Source organism: Malania oleifera, chromosome 9, assembly GCF_029873635.1.
Source record: "Malania oleifera isolate guangnan ecotype guangnan chromosome 9, ASM2987363v1, whole genome shotgun sequence".
In the NCBI taxonomy this organism is placed as follows: Eukaryota; Viridiplantae; Streptophyta; class Magnoliopsida; order Santalales; family Ximeniaceae; genus Malania; species Malania oleifera.
Genome location: NC_080425.1, coordinates 87,781,035 through 87,800,996, shown reverse-complemented (window position 1 = coordinate 87,800,996; position 19,962 = coordinate 87,781,035). Strand labels below are relative to the sequence as shown.

The following is a 19,962-nucleotide window of genomic DNA, read 5'->3' as shown; positions in this document are numbered from 1 at the left end:
TCAAACCAATTTTCGAACATTTAGAATTCCCAAGCTCATGGCCAACTCAATTCAAAACATGTATTTTTACTTCTTAAGCTTAACATGGTAAAATTCAAGGGCCATTTGGTTTAGCCTCCCAAAGGTCCCAAATCACCAGTTGATCAACCCTCCAGTTCATAAATATGAGATTTCAGTATAAGTCATCTTTCTGCACTCTTTTGCCTAAAGTATCGTTCAAATCCAAATCGAAACCAAAATTTCATCAATCAGGGGGTCGGAATTCTACAGTTCAAGTGTCACTCCTCATGCGCACACAACATCATATTCATCAAGATTTAGCATAATACATGTTTTAACATACCTCAATAACAATGTAAGGAAGTAAGGGGCACCACTGTCAGGAGCTCAAATGTTGCACAAGTTCAAAATACATATAAACAACCTCAAAACCATAAAGCAGGTTCTAAAACATTCACTTCGCATCAAACATGGCTCAAACATCATATTTAGCAGGCAGGAGCTAAATTTTTATGTCCTTTAGCCTTGGTACCTACAAAATGCAAAGCAGGTGTGAGCTATGCCATCAGGATAAAATCTATCACATTACTTCAAAACACGTCTGAAACATTTCAAGGAATTTATTTGAAGGCCAAATCTTGTTGCTGTGTAGGGAAGGGACCAGTCTTTCACCTTGTTTAAACATGGATAACAATGCCAACATAGTTCTATTTCTTTTTTCAGGTCATCTCCCATCTCTCTTTTTCTTTTCTTTCTCACACAGCCCCTCCTTGCTTATGAAACCATTCAACATTTCTTTTTCATTGCTATTATCAAGTCCATTTGTGGTGTATACAAGAAGAAGAATTGATTATCATTTTCAAACTACGGCCACCATGGCGAATATCAATATACACCTCGTAAACATTCCCTACCAGCAAAGCACCTATACAAGCATCCGCATTATTCAAACTCCCACAAAACCCAACATAGCATTTAATCATTAGCATAGAAACACAAACTTCCTCAAAATGGAGATCTCCACATTTTCACCAACATGTTTCAATCTGTCAATGCATCAATGTGTCATGATAATTTATCAATCATCGCATTATTTCTGCCTTTCCCACATTCACCCTAAGTGAGCACATAAATCAATGCATAAGCACATCAATTTGATCTTTCTCTCGCTTAGAATTTATTATCCCAGATCAAATATCAAGATTTCACACACAATGCAATTTGACATTTTCACTTTTCAATCAAGATTTCGCACAACTGAATTTCACTTCTCAAAAATTAATTTTCAACACTAGAAAGCACCATTTTAAGCATAAAATGCTATGTAGAACATCCAATTCTCTTGAATTGCCCATAACAATTCATATCAACCTAGAATATCAAATAGTTGTTATTTTCTCCAACTAACTTCTAAGACTTCACCCCCCATCCCCAACCAAAAACAAAGGCAGAACATATGGGAATTTTTCCTGAGTTTCCCATTAAATTGCCAAAAATCTTCCCCTTTTACTCATGATTCAAAACCCCAATTAAACAATTTTTTTACAACAAAAAAAAAAAAACAAAATCCAACGCAAGGATTAAAAACTCAAGTTCAATTTTGCCAAAAATCCATTTTTGTCAAAATTTCCGAATTTCGGGTGCAATTTTTTTTTCCAAAAACACAAAAGACTTGAGTTCTTAGGGTCAGGGAGGCACCAATATATTTATATTGTAATTTAGTTAAGTCTAGAGTTTGTTACATTGTAGAAAACAACTTGCATTTTCCATTTCTAATTTTTAAATAGTTACAAAAGATACAACAACAACAATAACAACAAGCTTCTTAAGTCCCACTAGGTGGGATCGACTATAAGAATCTTTTTTTGCCAATTCACCCAATCAAGAGTGTTTTCCTCTATTAGATCCTTCCTCACTACCTCATTTCAAGTTATTTTATGCCTACCCCTACGCTTTTTCATGCTAGAAACAATAACTAGCTCACTCCTTTTCATGCTAGAAACAATAACTAGCTCCCAAAACATCTAAGCCGCTCCTCTCTTATCTCGTCTTCGATCAGTGCTATGCCTAAATTATTGCATGCTCATTTCTTATTTTACCTTTTAATATTATAGCACTCATCCACCTTAACATTCGCATTTAAACAACTTTTACTTTTTGTACATATTGTTTCTTAATTGCCCAACATTAACCATAAAGCATAGCCGACCTTATAGCTGTCTTATAAAAATTTATTTTTAATTTGAAGGTTATTCTACAATCACACAACACGTCTGACGCACTCCTCCATTTTACCCAACTTATTTCAATTCTATATATTACATCTTCTACAATTTCCCCTTCGTTGCATAATAGATCTAAAATATCAAAATCTATTAGTGCTATTAATTTTCCCTTCCATTTGCATAAATAGTTACAAAACATGCCACCATATGTCTTCCAATTTTTCTATTCAAACTTAGAATCCAATTTCCCTATTCAAACTTAGGAAACAGAACCAGGGAGGCATTTTTGTAGTTATTTAGTAAATTATAAAAGAAAACAAAATTGTTTTCCACAAGTGAATTGGATGCTAGGCTGCTAGCCTTCTCAAGTAAGGTCTGAAGGCAAATGATAGAAGAACTTCCTCATTTTTCTTGATCCTCTCTTTTCACCGCAAGTCTCTCTATCTCTCTTTTTTCTCCTTTTTTGTCTAATTAGTGAGAGATGGGACAGCCACATGTGCCTCCGTCCTTTAAACACAAGATATCCAATCAAAAAATTGTCACGTGTTAAGTTTCAGGATCCACCAATCCCTCACTATTGAAACCACATAACAGGTAGGTTCAATTGAGCACCGTGCGCCTTTGGCTTTTCAAGGAGCTAAGTGTTGAAGCTATAAGCGCAGGCTTACCTGAACTTATTTTAGAGCCTATCCAAACAATCACCAGTTTTTATAGTTTTACTTCAAAAGTTACTTTTTATATAAAATTCAAATATTTTTACTCATTTCTTTAGAAACCATATTTAACTTAACCAATATTCCCAAGCAAAGGATGATAACCAACCAAATGAGCAAAATATCACAAATGTAACAATACTTATCACATAGTTAAACCATGCAAAAGAATTGTGTGCAGAATAAATATGATCTTTCCAATACTTTAAACCATGCCAAATAATTAAGCATGCAAAATAATATTATTTTACTGATATTTGGGACTACAGACATCACAAAGGTTGTTAGTTTTTAGTTTTTAATTCATGTATATGGTTTTTAGTTTCTGATTTAAGACAATAAGACTCGACCACCCCTAAATTATTAGAAAATGAGTCTATAATGTCATATAAGTCGGTCTGGTATTCATTGGACTATGAATTGAATCATGTTTAAATACAATTCTATTCAATCATCTAGAAATCTAATAATGCTATTTGGAGTGGATAGAATTACAAATGGATTCTGTTGAACTCTCTTGATTGGTATTGCAAATGGAATATTTTTGCTTCCTCATTTTCCTAATCTTCTCCTTTGTTTAAAGAATTTTCAAAGGATTTATAAATAAAGGACAACAACGGTATTTTATTCTAAATTTTTCTCACAGATTCTCACCAGATCCGACCATTGTTTTTTATCAGATTTGTGATTCTTGCCAAACATACTACTTTTGGAACTGTAGTATATATTTTTTTGCATTTCAAGCACCAGATCCAACAAAAAATGAGAATACAACAATGTAATTTGCAAATCCTTCATTCCAGAAATGCCTTGGAGGCTTGGAAAAAGCTGCCCAGAGAAGAATCCTCAGCCTTCATATGGCTAGGCCATCAGATTATACCTTAAAGAGTAGTTTTAATAGGGAAACAAAAAATTATAAGGGTAAATGTGGAAATGAGGAAAGCAAAGGATTGCAGATTCATTTGTGAGGTTGAATTGGAAATCTCAAACATCAACTTGTCCACACAATGAAACTGTGTAATTACAGTTGAGGATCTTTTTGAGTGGGCTTAACAGATGGGTTATGAAGATAAGAAATATCTACAGTTAACAAAGTGAATTCACCTTGCAGCAAAACATCATTTGCAGTTTTCAAGCCCATGACCAAGTTAAAAATTGTTCGAGTGAAAAACCAGTACTATCCACCCACTAACAGACACACTAGCTGCTCTCTGCAGCACCATGCTATTTTTTAAGGAACAATGGAAGCGGAGATAATGAGGAGTAATTGAGATATTTTAGATATTTAAAACTGAAATTATTTTGTACTTATGAATCCATGGTGCAAAATTTTGCAATTAAGTGATAACTTGTCAGACAGAGGCTATTCTAGGAATAATGAGAATAAAATGTTGATTGAAAACTACATCTTTCCTTAATAACAGTACACACATGCATATGATTGAAGAGAAAAGTTCAGAAACAACATGCATAATAAATGGAAACAGTAAGAGAAAATCAATGAGTGAATGCATTAATAGGAGAATAAGTATGGCACATGAAGCTAAATAATTTCAGATAACCGGAAAAGTTTAGGATCCAAGCTAAACATTATTTAGTTTTTATTTTTTTTGCTTCATTTCTGTTGGATTAAGGCCTTAGCTGCTGTCGTTGTAATTCAGAAGCTATTTGTCAAATTTCAGGATATTTGGGAACAACATGAGAATATGAATTGTGTAGCTCTTGATGAAAAGGTGGGGAGGAATTCGTGAACTCAATGGGAATGGAGAATTTTGCTTGAATGTTCACTGATTTGTTTGCAAAGTTTGAGTACATTTCCAAGGTGTAAGTAAGGACATATAGTAGAAGAGTTAACTGAAAAGTCAAACATTACAAGTGCTGAAATAATAATGATTGCAACAATTTATTCAACAAAAACTCATAGGACTATAGAAGGAACATGCAGGTCTTTAATTTATAGACACCACAAGCAATCCATGCCTAAACCCAAGAACCATGTACGGCATTGTCTAACCTGTGCCTCAATGCTCTTGTCTCCTTGAAAAGTCTCTTCAGGACACCCTTTTCCCACTAGTTTTGCCTCAAGAACGGTTTAGTCCCTACGCAGTCACAAAAAGCCCAGGTAAGTTTGAAGTTTGCGGTTTCAAGATGCAGTGGCTGTTATCAATTCCATCTTTAGTTGTGTATGTATTAACACATCGTACTATGGCCAAATAAGGCCTCAATAGCGAGAATCTCCTCCAGGGAGAAGAATTTTTTGGGTGCAATATCAAGTAGATCCATTAATTTTTTTTGATGAAGTGAGATGGGTTGTGTCAAGTTTAACTACCAATCGAAAAAACTTTAGGGGGTGAAACCTCCACTTTTCTTTCTTTATTATATTATTATTTGGTACTTGACAAAAACCACAAACATCTTCTTCCATCTCTCCCCTGCCCCTTCTTCCTTGTAGCACCATGCTGAGAAAATAGTATAGAACAAAAAATCATGATCATAATGTTCAAAAGGTATATCAATTTGCATCCAATAATGGTTGTTATTTGCACTTTAGAAGATGATGAAAAAAAATGCGAAGTTCTTGGAATGATAACAACCTAAAGGACAAAAATAGATATGAATAAAAAAAGCATGATAAGCAATGCTACCTTGCCAGCACCCAGCAACATAAGGAAAAAAAGGGAGAAACTCAGGAGAAGAGAAAGCAGATCTTCTGCTTTCGTATAATGAAATATATATATATATATATATATATATATATAACAATGAGCATATTTCAGAACAATTGAGATAATTGTAGACCTAAATGAACGAAAATAAAAACTCAAAATTTATGAACTAGGACAATACCTGTGACATCAGAATATCCTAAATCTCTATCTTTCATAGTTTTATGAGATACACTCATGGTACGGTCAGTCACCAAGAATATTTTGTTCTGGTTTAATATATATTTGATTTTTGAAAATGTTTTGACTAAATCGGAGCCACAGATAGAAAAAAAATGCCACAACACGTAAAAATAGGAAAACTAAACTCACGGGCAAAGGTGGAAACTGCCAGTTATTTTCTATGGGAGACACGTGCTTGCTCTCAGCCTTAACATTTGCTACAAATTCCATTGGCATCTTTGTAAGAATCAACTTCTCCAAGGTGGTCACCTGTAGCAGTGCTTCTGGAAGTTTCTTTAGCCCTTGACAGCATCTAATCTCTAATTCTCTAAGCATTCCCATCGATCCTATCTCCACAATCCAATCCACCAGTTCCTGCAGCCACCAAAGTTTCAAGACCCGAAGCCTATGAAACCCACCTCTGCGGCAAACCATTTTTTTTCCTACGTAGGAACGAGCAAAAAGCCTCAGGATGCTCAAGTTTGGTAGCCGTTCTAGGATAGGCATAGGGTCTTCCTCAAGTTGAGACATTGACAGTGTCAGGATTCTGAGACTCTGTGGCAGTTTGAGATCATGAAGCGGTCTTCGAAACCTTCCAAGCAAATGCAGGTTGGAGAGAAGACAGAGCATAGAGAAAGGCTGCAAAACTAGGTCTGATGGTCTCCCATGTTCATCCTTTGATCTCAACCTCAGAGATTCAAGATTAGTCAGTCCCATGATCCATTTTGCCAATTCCTCAATAAAAGTAGAAAGTGATGTAAGGCCCAACTTCTTTAAATTTTTGAACCTGTCTAAGGCATCTTTCAGAGGAAGCTCCTTGTCTACAGATAATCCCCACAATGTCTGGAGTTCACTTGGAGGGTTACTTCTTTGTTGCACAGACATTTCAACATGAATCCCATTCAGATATAGATGTCGCAGGTGTACCATCTGCCATATGGAACTAGGAAGACTGCTTATATACGTATGCTTCACATCCAAGGTTTCAAGGTATAGAAGATTACCAACAGACAGAGGAAGAGCATCCAGAAAAGTCCACCTCAACCCCAAGTACCTTAAATGAAATAATTTACTTAAAGTTTCGGGCAAACTAGGTTTATAGACCCGCTCTAAATCTAGAACCTTGAGTAATCTAAATCCTGATTTCCGAATGACTCTGTGAAGGAACCTTCCTGTTTCTTCAGCTGGCCTATCTCCACTCCGAAAGTTGAAGGATGTGTAAGACCGCAGGTTGTGAATGTAAGGCTCCAAAGAACTGTAGTTTTCAATGTTGGAGTACTCTATGATCCGGCGAACAGGAAACTGGGTACCTGAGTTGCCATGGGTGCTTAAAAGACCAATATCCTCAGCTTTTGAAAAGAATATGTCATGAACGGGACCAGCCATTCGACATATTTTGGGACTCCCATCTAACCTCCATTTTGCAACTACAATCATGTTCCTGTTGATCAATTCTCCAAGGTAATCCATTGCTAATTCCTCTGGATTGCGACCAGGTTGCGGTAGCACTAACCCCTCTGCACTCCACAGACCAATTAGCCTCCGTATGGGGATTTCAAATTCTTTAGGAAAAAGAACAAAATAAAGAAATAAAGGCCTTAAGTAGTATCTCAGGTCAATGTAACTCAACTCCAAGATGCCTGACACTGGGTTTTCGAATTGCCAATTATCCAGAAAACTTGACCATTCGGCATAGTTTGCTTCCTTAGTTGACAATAAGCCTCCCACTACCACAACTGCCAACGGCAAACCGCAGCACCTTCTCACGATCTCTTTCCCACATTCCATTAAATTTGGAGATAAATCGCTTTCTCGCAGACGGACTTCCCTCAAGAATAATGTCCAACTATTCTCATTGGACAGAGTCTTTAGTTTAACAGGGTGACTTCTAGGGTCAGCTAGCTGGGCAACTTTTTCTACACGAGTTGTTATCAATACTCTGCTTCCGTTATATGAGTCTGGGAATGCTGATCTTACACAATCCCACAATTCGATATCCCATACATCATCTATCACTATTAGGTACCTCGTATACTTCAAGAATTCATGAAGGCTATGGGACATCTCCTGTGGTCTCAATTTATCTCCAGCTGAAACCCCCACCAGCTCCCATATCTCCTTCCACAGCTTCTCAGCACTGAAATCTTGAGATACAGTGACCCAAGCACGGCATTCAAAATGTTCAGTGACCACTCTGCTGTTGTAAACTTTTCTAGCAAGTGTTGTCTTGCCAACGCCTCCCATACCTAAAATTGAAATTACAGTTCTTCTCAAGGTGCTGTTGTCAATCAACCGTGATTCCAAACTTGCTAAATCATCCTCTAAACCAATGACGTCTCCGTCAGTAATAAAAGAAGGGTCTATCCTCCGTTCTAGCTCTCTATTGTTGATCCCAGATGGCTCTACTGCCATTGGTTCTCGCACAAAGCGAGTCATCCATGCGTTCTCATTGATTTGAATAAGTTTAATCTTGATACGTGTGATTTGGTGGCACCCATTGAAGGAGAAAATGCACATATTTGTCGGAATTTTCGTACTCTTCTGGTTTTTCCTCAGGACCAAGGTATCAACAAAGTCCTCAACGTCATAAGCAATATCTCGTATTCCAGCTACCCACACCTTCACTTGAGGATCGTTACCTTGTTTCTTCTCTGCATCTGCTAAGAAGGACAGCATTCCTGTTAGTTCGTCTTTGATCCATTTGACCTCATCTCTCACTCGAATATTAGGGAGAGATTTTTTATCCCGAAGCAGATCACCAAGTTTCCAAACTGAACCCACAACACCTGCCTGTACAGCCATGGATTCTCCCTTCTAAATGTGTAACATAAACCGGTGACGGCTGGGAGATAGAAAATCCTCAATCCCTGGAAGGGGCTGCTTGCTTGGAAATAGATTGATTTCTAAATAATTGTAAAAATACGACCTTGCTTTTCACTTTTTCAAGACTAGTATAAAAAATTTAAAAAACAATAAGAAGATAATTTTCCTGAAAAATTTTTAAAACTAGACAACAAAGTGGCATTTTGTAATTATTAAAAAAAATATATTTTCCACAGGTAAGCAGGGTCTAAGGTTTTTGGGGGACAAAGCCTGGACATCCCTGAGATAATCCAACGAGCAAAAGAAAAAGAAAAAGGAAAAGGGAGGGGTGGGGGTACTAGTCTTTCCTTGTGGAAAATATAATGTACCCACCAGCAAGAGAAAAATAAAAAACGCAATATATCCACAAGGCCACCAGCAGCAAAAAAGAAGGGGGGTGGGGACGGAGAGGAGAAAAGCTGGATTGAGTGAAGACCCTTTTGAAGGCCAGATAAAGGGTATACACCTTCCAGGGCATAGATTCAGTCATCTACATTTTCCCAGCATGTCCACTTGAGGGGTTTCAGTTTCAATTGTAGGACACAACTTTGATCCAGAGCTAACACAGGCAATGCTACCCCCAGGTGTGTACTTGGAATTAAGCTCGTCCCTCCCCTTTTCTTTTTTTTTTTTCAGTTAGTCTGTAATTACTAAAATTTCAGCAGCTCTAAGCAGTTTGATGTATGCGAGGAAGAGGAGGGTAATGGAAGTGTTTCCCCCAAACCTGAGGAAGCTATGGAAGGAGTGGGAGTTGCGGGTGATGGTTTTACTCAGCCTCAGCCTTCAAATAATACTCATCCTCTTCGGCAACCGCCGCAGGTACATCAACAAAATTTGGATCAGAATCCTCATCTGGTCTTCCTATTTAATGGCAGACTGGGTTGCAGCTGTTGCCCTTGGTGTCATCTCCAATAATCTCGGCGATGTCAATGAAAATGACGCTGGAAAAGAAAGCACTGGCGAGCTCCACCCAAGTGACGAGCTCACAGCATTTTGGGCACCATTCCTGTTGCTGCACTTGGGGGGCCCAGACACCATTACCGCCTACTCCCTGGAAGACAATGAGTTGTGGTTAAGGCACTTGCTTGGGCTGTTAGTCCAAGCAGGAGTGGCAATATACATCTTTCTCATGGCCTGGACCGGTTCTCGCCTCTCCATGCTATCATTTCTTGTGATGCTCACTGGACTTATCAAGTATGGTGAGAGGACCTGGGTCCTCCGTTCGGCAAGCATTGAGCAGTTCCGAGACTCAATGCTCACTTCCCCTGATCCAGGCCCCAATTACCCCAAATTCATGGAGGAAGTCTCCTTGAAACAGGCTGAGGGGTACTTTGTAAAGGCAGAGGAGGTGATTGAGGCTCAGGACCCCGCAAGCCTTTCCTCTGGCAGGAATAACTCCATTCGCGATGCTGACGAATTGATCAAAGCCTATGATCTGTTCCAAACATTTAAGCGCCTCTTTGTAGACCTTATCCTGAGTTTCCAAGACAGGGACAGCAGTCAATCTGTGTTCAAGGCAATGCTATTTGGGGATGCTTTCAAAGTCATTGAGATTGAGCTTGGGTTCATGTATGATGTGCTCTACACCAAGGCAAGAATAATTTACACACTCAGAGGCTGGGGTCTTCGCCTTGTAACCTTCTCTTTCACTTGTTTTGTACTGGGATGCTTCTCTTTCACTGATGAGCGCAAGTTCTCGGGTATTGATCTTGCCATAACATTCCTCTTGCTGGTTGTGGCAATTCTTCTGGAGATATATGCCATACTTCTACTCCTTTCCTCAGACTGGACAGATCGTCAATTAAGCAAGCATAACAAGAGTGCTTCAGTTCGCCGTGCAATTACCTCTTTACAACTGCGCAAAACTCCTCGGTGGTCTAATTCCATGGCACAATACAGCGCCCTTAGCCTTTGCCTCAATGAAAAACCTGCATTCTGCATTGGAATACAAAAATTATTTCACATAGACACGATGCTCGAGAAGCAACGCTACATTAACTGCAAGGAAGTCCCTGTTGAATTGAAGGAGTTCATTTTCGACCATGTCAAAGAAAAATTTGACACTCTGAAGGAGAAACAGCATGGTGAGTTTGATGCTCATCTTAAGGTCCTGTGTTTGTGCCGAGGAGATCGTGTTCTCGAAAAGTATGGGTTTCTCACACTGGATTGGAGTACTAAATTTGAGTTAAACCACAGCATTTTGATCTGGCACATTGCTACAGACATCTGCTACTACGTTAATCGTGGCAGAATTTCCAATACAACAATCATGTCAAAGTGTAAAATGAGCAGGCGAGTATCCCGATACATGCTGTATTTACTAGTTATATATCCATTCATGTTGCCAATTGGGATTGGTCAGATCAGATTTCGAGACACTTGCACAGAAGCCACCAGATTTTTCAAAGAAAGGAAATGCATATCAGAAGAGAAGCAATCCTACTCTTGGGTTTTGAATTGTTTCAGAAGGAAAAAATCCTTATCGTCAGACATAAAAGAAGCCTGCAATAAGTTGCTCGGAGTGAACACTTCTATTCCGCCGACTAAAGTGAAAGGAGACAGAAGCAAATCTGTGTTGTTTGATGCATGCAGGCTAGCAGGAGAGTTGCAGAGCATAAGAGATGAAAATATCAAGTGGGAGATGATCAGCAATGTGTGGGTGGAGATGCTGGCTTATGCTGCAAACCAGTGCAGGGGAAACTACCATGCTCAGCAGCTGAGACGAGGCGGGGAACTGCTCACTCACGTCTGGCTCCTAATGGCACATTTTGGAATAGCAGAGAGTTTTCAAATATCACAGGGCCATGCGAGGGCCAAGCTGGTGGTAATGTAATTTAACTCTGTACAAGACAACAGGGGCCGGATCCCTCTTTCTATTGCTTTTTTTTTTTTTTGTGGGCTGGGACTGCGAATGAGGCCTTATCTGGAATCGACAAAGTTTTTTCTTCGCTCTAATATTTTTTTCCCTCCTGATTACTAATGCGTGGAACTGTGTTTCCGCGTCTCTCTGCCCTCTTCCCCCGATTATTGCTCGAGAATTAGGTCATCCGGACGGATCTTTTCCGCATTCAATTTACAGACAAAGTATTCGTATCTATAGCTGTGATGACGATTGATTGATGGAAGTCTCAACCAAACCGCGCAGAATTTCTTTCGTTTTAAATGAAAACCCTAAACCATATAGCGTACCGATGAACCTATTTTCACAGACACAGAATCGAAACGTGTCACCTGCTATCCTTGCCTGCAACTCTGCGAGAACACCAAGCAGGTCAGGCTATCGATTGAGTGGATTCCAGAAACCCTAGGGTCAATGCATTGGAGTTGCATTCGTACATGTCATGGCCGGTAGCCATGTGAATCCAACAAGAACTTCAATCAATTTCTCTTTCCAAATCTGGAGAATAACGCTCCTTCCTTCAATCTTCCCACTGAGAAACCCATCAGTTCTAGCATCCATCACGAGACCAAAAACCCTAGATTTCCATTTCGATCTGCCGGACCAATTGCAGAGTTGCATTTAATGCAAACGCCAATCACGTGCTCCTCACGCTTTTTTCCGGGTCTCTTCATCGCTCGTGTTCAAATTAATAGACGCTCTTTTTAACCGCCAATATCTACAATTCAAAATTTCACTCCAACGGCCATAAGGTAAATCTTGCAATATGGCCATATGGGCATACTTACATTTTTAAATGTTTAAAAGCCTTACCTAAATTTGTTGGTTTGTAAATATCTATTCATTTTATTGTAAAATATGTATGTTTATGTGAATAATTATCTAAATAATAGGTTACAACATTTGATATGCTCACATAATGATTCATTATGTTGTTAATCTTTAGAATGATAATGTATTTGCTCATATAAGAACATGCTTTACAATAAAATGAGATAATAATATGATTAGCAACTTTTAGTTTCTGAATAACTAAACAATTGAATTTTTATAATTTCAAACTTTTTCTATCCTTCTTTTTATTTCATTTATAACACATTATCAATATGATCAAGTCTCTGATGGTTTAGTAAGTTTTGTTAGTATTATTCTAAGGTAAGAATCTTATTTCCTTTAACATTTACTATTTATATAACTTTAGTTTTTCATCAAATTATATTTATATGTTAACTATATCTCTTATCTTGAGTACGTATTCTTAAATATTTTTATGTTAGGATATGCGTAAAAATAACATTTTCATTTAATATTTACGTAACTTTGAATTTTTATTTGTTTTTAAAGTGAATTTATGATGTCAAACCTCACAAAACTTGAATTTGCTGTCCTTGATATTTTTTGAAGAAATTATTAGTCATGGGTACTTGATGCTGAGATTTACCTTAATGCTATGAATTTTGGAAGTACAATTGAAGAAGAAAATCAAGTATCCCTGTAGGATCACGCAAAGGTAATGATTTTCCTTCGACACCATTTATATGAAGAATTGAAAATTAAGTACCTTACTATTAAGGATTCATTAGTCATTTGAAACAACTTAAAGGAAAGATATGAATATCAAAAAACGATAATTCTTCCAAAAGTTCGATATGATTGGATATACTTGCGACTGCAAGATTTAAAAACTGTAAATGAATATAATTCAACATTATTTAAAATTAGCTCTCAATTAAAGTTATGTGGAGAAAAAATTGTCGATAATGATATGTTAGAAAAAACATATTCGACTTTTCATGTCTCAAATGTGCTCCTATAGCAGTAATATCGAGAGCGTAGATTTACAAAATATTTTGAGTTAATTTCTTGTTTACTTGTGGCTGAACAAAATAATAAACTTTTGTTGAAAAATCATCAATCTTGTCCAATTGGCTGAACACCATTCTCTAAAGTGAATGTTGCTTTTTCTTAAGGTCATGGACGAGGTCATGGTGGTAAAAGGGGTCGTGGTAGGAAAAATTGTTAAACTCGTGATGATCATCCTTCAAAGTTTGAAAGTAAAGATGCTGAAAAGACTTAAAGGAAATGAGCAAAGAATAAAGAAAGTTCTGAACAAAATAATAAAGTACAAAATAATGACAATATTTGCTATAGGTGTGGAACAAAAGGTCATTGGTTTCGAATATGTCGCACTCCTAAACACCTAGTTGATCTTTACAAGACATCATTAAAAGGAAAAGGAAAAAATGCTGAAGTGAATTTGTCTGAACCCATTGATGCTAAGTATGAGTTTCCTTTGGATGTTGATTTTGATGTTTCTAATTTTTTTGAGGATCCCTAGTGGCAAAATTGATCATTTGATTGAGGATGGGAATGTCTACTATTAAATTATCTTCACGTTTATGTTATTTAAAAAAAATTTATGTAATTTTTAAAAGTTTTACATATAATATGCTTGGTAATATTTTGTTATCTTTCTTAATTCTTAAATTTTATTTATCATTTACTAGATCATACAAAATAAACTTGATAAAATAGAGAATGACATGTGTTTGATGGACAGTGGCACGACTCACACAATTTTTCTTGTTAAAAAATATTTCTTACAATTACCATTAGCTGAAATTAATGTTAATACAATATCTGACTTTGCAAATGTAATAGAGGGCTCTGGAAGAGTTCACATTATGTTTCCAAATGGGACAAAATTATATATTGATGATGCGTTGTATTCTAGCAGATCCCGAAGAAATCTACTAAGTTTTAAAGATATACGTCGCAATGGATATCATGTTAAAACCAAAAAAGGAAAGAGATATGGAATATCTTTTATTATATCTACAGTTTCAAATCAGAAGTTCATATTAGAAAAATTTTCAAGTTTTTCATTTGACCTATATTTCACAAAAATAAGAATGATTGAATCAAATTTTATACACCGGAAGTGTTCCGAGCCTAGAAGTTTTTATACTTTGGCATGAACGTCTTGGCCATCCTGGTTCAACTATGATGTGACGAATCATTGAAAATACACATGGACATCCATTAAAGGATCAGAAAGTTATTTTACCTGGTAATTATTTTTGTACTTTTTGTGCTCAAGGAAAATTACTTGTTAGACCTTCTCCATCTAAATTATCTTTAGAGTCTCCATCTTTTCTACAAAGAATACAAGGAGATATTTGTAGCAATCCATATATTTTGCGGACCATTTTGATTGGTCACATGTTTGTCTACTTTCAACTCTCAATGTTGCTTTTGCTAAATTTCTTATTCAAATAATAAAGTTAAGATCAAGTTTTCTTAATCATCCCGTTCAGACTGTATAATGTAGGTGAATTTTCTTCAAAAGCATTTTATGACTAATGCATGTCAATAGGAATAAGTGTTGAACATTCTATTACACATGTTCATACACAAAATGGTTTAGCGGAATCTTTCATTAAGCGTTTACTATTTATTACTAGACCTATGCTTATATAATCAAAGCTTCCTGAATCTACTTGGGGTCATGCTATAGTGCATGCTGCGTCTTTGATTAGAATTAGACCAACAGCATATCACAAGTTTTCACCTTCACAGCTTGTGTTCAACCACCAACCTAATATATCTCATTTTAGAATTTTTTGTTGCGCTGTATATGTTCCTATTGCACCTGCACAATGAAGTAAGATGGGACCACAACGTCGTCTTGATATTTATGTTGGTTTTGATTTTCCTTCTATCATTAGATATTTTGAATCACTAACAGGTGATCTTTTAGAGCAAGATTCTAGATTGTCAATTTGACGAATCAGTTTTTTCCGTCATTAGGAGAAGTAAAAGGTAAAGGATTAAAAACACAAGAAATTTTTTTGGGACGCACCAACTTTGTCTAATCTTGATACATGCACAAATCAATGTGAACTTGAAGTTCAAAGAATAATTCATTTGCAGAATGCTACAAATCAATTACCAGATGTTTTTATAGACACCAAGAGGGTTACTCAATCATATGTTCGAGCCGCAAAATATTCCTGTTAGATTGATTGTTCCTAAAGAACACCCAATGGGAATAGTAGCTAATGAATCTAAAATGTGCCAAAAGCGTGGTAGACCAATTGGTGCAAAGGATATTGTTCCTTGAAAGAAAAAGGAAATGAATAAAAGTGACACTTCGAAAGAGGTTATTAACACTCAAGAAAAGGTTAAAAGAAATATAGATCAACAATCCCTAATTTCCATAGAAGTAACACCAGAAGTGTTTTTGGTACCAGAAAATTATGAGATCTCATTAAAATTTGGAAATATGCGGAGAAGAAATGAAGTTGTTGTTGACAATGTGTTTGCATATGCGATTGCTTCAGAAATTATTAATGATAGTGAGACTGAGCCTTAAATTGTAGAAGAATGTTGATATCGAAATGTTTGGCCAAAATGGAAGAAGCAATACAGGCTGAGCTACACTCATTAGCCAAACATAAGGTATTTGGACCAGTAGTCCAAACACCTGAGAATGTCAAACCTGTTGCGTATAAATGGGTTTTTGTACGTAAAAGAAATGAAATGAATGAAATTGTGAGATACAAAGCGCATATTATAGCACAAGGTTTCTCCCAAAGGCTTGGTATAGATTATAATGAGACATATTCCTCTGTTATGGATGCAGTTACTTTTATATTTCTGATTAGTTTAACGATTTCTAAAGGACTCGGTATGTAAGAACCGAAACCGTGATATATGGAATAAATAAATAAGAGAAGGGTAAAATGGTAAATTGAGTAGGCTTCGTCGACGAAGTCAGAATTCGTCAACGAGGGCTCTTCTGCTGTTCAGCAATGAAATGCAGGTGCTCGTCGACGAGGAGAAATCGAGAGGTTTCGGGAAATCCAGAAATCTCAGGCTCGTTAATGAGGCCAACGCTTCCTCGACGAACTATCTACATTGACTCGTCGATGAAGATGCTGCCTCGTCGACAAGGTTGGCTAAGTCAAAGGTGCTATAAATATCTTTTTCCATTGCTTCTTAGCTAAGTAACCAAAATCCTCTCTCTCTCTCTCTCTCTCTAAGAACTTGAATACCACTCTCTCTCTCTCTTTAGATTTCTTCACCGTACATTGTTAGAATCGACGATTTGATGCTACTACAAGGATCAGGGAAGGATTCTCTTCGAGATTTGTGGAACGGATCTTCATTTCGAGCGTTTTTGGGATTTGACCCAAAATCAAGGTAAGGCTCGGTTTTCATTTTTGTTTTGGTAGTTTTATAGGGAATGGAATTGTAAGTATGTTTTATATTGTGATTTATAGGTTTAGGGAACTTGGTTCGCTGTTTAGGAGCTGTAGAGTTCGGGTTTGGATTTTTGGGGAAAGGTAAGGGGATTCTGTTTATATCGGTTATTTTCGAAATCAGATTCGGCAGAACTGTGGTTCACGGTCCTGCGTGTGTTTTGACTACTCATTTGGGGAAATCTAACGGGTGGAAATTATGGGATTTTCATGTTACAGTTTTGGGCAAAAGGGGCATTGGGTTGCATCTCTAGTTTTGTTGGAAAACTAAGGATATATTATGATATATATTGTGTTATGGAGATGGTCATGCTTCGACTTGTTTAAATTATATTTTTCGAAAATCAAGATTTTTAAATTACCAAATGGGTGTGGATTGAATTGTTATATGAATATTCATGAGTTGTGATTTTCTGAAATGAGATATAGGAACAGGGTTCTGAATTGTTTCAGGTTGTAAAAGAGTGTCCAACTCTATATCTGAGGGTGTGAAATACCACCTCCTAGTGGCAAGAGTGTCAGGCTATATATCCGAGGGCCTGAGCCTGAGCCTTTCCGGATGATCACCGAAGGGTGTGGATCCACCAGTTGTACCGGTACGATGCCATGGTGTTGACCTGATTGGTCACACCCAGTTTTGATAATGACAAATACTCTTGGTACTAATGGTTGTACTGAGAATTGCATGTAGGTTCACCTTATGCGCGCTTTAGGACTAAAAGACTTATCATGATGGCGTGCGGTGTTCGTGCCGATGAATGAAGAATCTTGTGCAGCATTTGTATTTATTATTCAGTTTCTTCATTTTGGGATATAATTTTATTATGGACTGTACACCCATATGGCTTGTAATAATTTGCATCATGCATGATAGGTAGGTATGCTCAAATCGACCTTAGTTGGACTTTAGGTACCTACACAGATCATAGAAAGACCTTAGGGAACACCCTTCGGTTGACCGAAGGTGTCTTCAAAAGGACCTAGAAATGACCCTAGGACACTCACTATTGCACATGCATATGTTAGAATTTTAAATAGGGTATTTGTTGCTGACCAAAATGCACAAAATGTGCACACTCGGTCGACCGGCCCATCAAGTATATTTTTAGCCCGGTCGACCGAACTAGTGTCTAGTCAACAGTTTGACCATGGCCCAATCAACTGAACTTCTTAGTTCATTACATGTCGGTCGACCGAACCAGAACCAAGTCAACAGTTTGACCACAGTTCGGTCGACCGAACTGATATAGTTCATTTATGCCCGGTTGATCGAACTTCCTTAGAGTCAACTTGTTAACCTCTTAGTCGACCAAGCCCAAAATGAACGCTAACGCTCTAGTCGACCGAGGGTCCTCGGGAGATGCCTCAACTACCTGGTCGACCAAACTTCTCAGTTCAAAATGTCTCGGTCGATCGAACCACACTAAATTGAAAAATCACTTCAGACACAATTGTCCGGTCGATCGAACCATATGAACTTCGGTCGACCGAACCCATTTTGGTCGACCGGTGCTCTCGGGTTGCCCTATAATTTTTACCGTGATTAATTATTTTTAATAGGGTTAAAATAATTAAAATGTCATTAATCTTTTTTAATTATACCCATTGTGTCCCCAACGGTAAAAAAAATCCTCCTTGCCTATAAATACTTGTTCATTTGTCATAATTAGTGTGGATTAGCAAACTTGATTAGGGCAAAACTCTCTCAACTCTCAAAACCCTATATTAGCCAAATACTTCTTATAAACACTCACATACTCTTCAATCTTGATTTCTTTAAGCATTGTGAGTATTTCTATAAGGCTATAGCGCATAATCTCTCTAGCTAATACTCTCTCCTGGTATAAAATTTGATTGATTTTATTTGAGAGTATAGCCTAAAGTTCTTCCACGTATTTCATTTGATAAATCTTGTGTGGGAAGACTTTGAGGGTTGTGGTTCTTGCATTATAGTTGCAAGTTACCTAAACCTAAATTTTGTATGTAAAAAATCCTTTGGCAAAAAGCTAGTCTTTCAAATAACTCCACTGTGCTTTAGACATTGAAATATCCTATTGAGTTTATTTGATTTGTCTTGCTTAACATGTTTGAAACCCTGATCTAATTTTGTGATATTCGAATAGTATGTTTCAAATATTGCTTGGGTATACACTCTAAATCTGAACTGAAAGCTTATACGTGACTGAGTGTTTAGCACACATTAAAGCGCTGAGCATATCTACATATCATTCGTGCTTGCATTATTGATTAAGCTGTATTAGTGCACACATATGCTTTTCTAGAAGCATATTTCCGTGTACAAATTTTATACACATCTGTTGTATTTCCAGGCACGTGCCTGAAGATGGAGACTAGCCCTGTTGAATAGTCCCGGATTGGCTTAGACCCGATTAGGAAAGTTAGGTGCGTCATCTTGTTAAGGCGTGTTAGTTGAGGTCAGCCCCTTGAATTGACCTGGTTGTATTAGGTGCCGCTCCACCCGTTTAAGTGAGCATTATAGTGGTAATCCTTGTGCTGGTGTGGCCAAGGCGGGGACGTAGGCACAGTTGGCCGAACCCCGATAACATATCGTGCGTGGTCTTTACATTTTCGCAATTTACTTACTGCACGTGTATGTTGTATTGTGAATGATTAGGTTTACATTTGCATAGACAGACCCTAGGTTAAGTAATACTGTCTATCTGGTTCAACCTAGGAGATAAATTTTAAATACCCAATTCGCCCCACCTCTTGGGATTGCACCAAAGCCAACACATGGGAGCCTAGGGCTACGCCATGTGTCAGGGCTGCCGTGTAATGCGGGCCGGCTTCGGGCTGAAGGGTGTGACGACATCGGTTACTTGATCATGTGTGTGTGTGTGTGTGTGTGTGTGTGTGATGAGCACTATATTGGAACTGTTTTGTGAAAATACTGGAATTGTATTGAACTATGTATGTTTTATGTTATGATAACACTCATATGCCACACACCGATATAACTTGGATTTGCCTTACTGAGAGGTGTCTCACCCCTATCATACGTACATATTTTTCAGGTCCTTCGAGTAACCGGAACTAACGTCCTTATGTTGGGAGCACAGTGGTCGGTGTACTGTGTGAAGTACTTGTGTA

General features: G+C 37.5%; 2 protein-coding genes across 4 annotated transcripts; one reads left to right on the top strand and one right to left on the bottom strand.

The window, feature by feature from the left end:
- Nucleotides 1–214: 214 nt before the first annotated feature.
- Nucleotides 215–10,471, bottom strand: LOC131163607 (disease resistance protein RPP13-like). 3 transcript variants are annotated; one of them, XM_058120210.1, is made up of 2 exons: nucleotides 5,977–8,865; nucleotides 215–532 (listed from the first exon to the last, which is right to left on the bottom strand). In XM_058120210.1, the coding sequence occupies exons 1-2, from the start codon at nucleotides 8,626–8,628 to the stop codon at nucleotides 503–505; spliced, it is 2,682 nt and encodes an 893-aa protein (XP_057976193.1). In that variant the 5' UTR covers nucleotides 8,629–8,865; the 3' UTR covers nucleotides 215–502. The 3 variants fall into 3 exon arrangements, with proteins under 3 accessions (XP_057976193.1, XP_057976192.1, XP_057976194.1); XM_058120209.1 differs by lacking the exon at nucleotides 215–532 and adding an exon at nucleotides 4,776–5,397 and having other exon boundaries at nucleotides 5,977–10,471; XM_058120211.1 differs by lacking the exon at nucleotides 215–532 and adding an exon at nucleotides 4,951–5,037.
- Nucleotides 9,082–11,643, top strand: LOC131163609 (uncharacterized). Its single transcript, XM_058120213.1, has 2 exons — nucleotides 9,082–9,272; nucleotides 9,354–11,643. Exons 1-2 carry the CDS (start codon nucleotides 9,260–9,262, stop codon nucleotides 11,519–11,521), a joined length of 2,181 nt encoding a protein of 726 aa, XP_057976196.1. The 5' UTR covers nucleotides 9,082–9,259; the 3' UTR covers nucleotides 11,522–11,643.
- The last annotated feature ends 8,319 nt before the right edge of the window (nucleotides 11,644–19,962 follow it).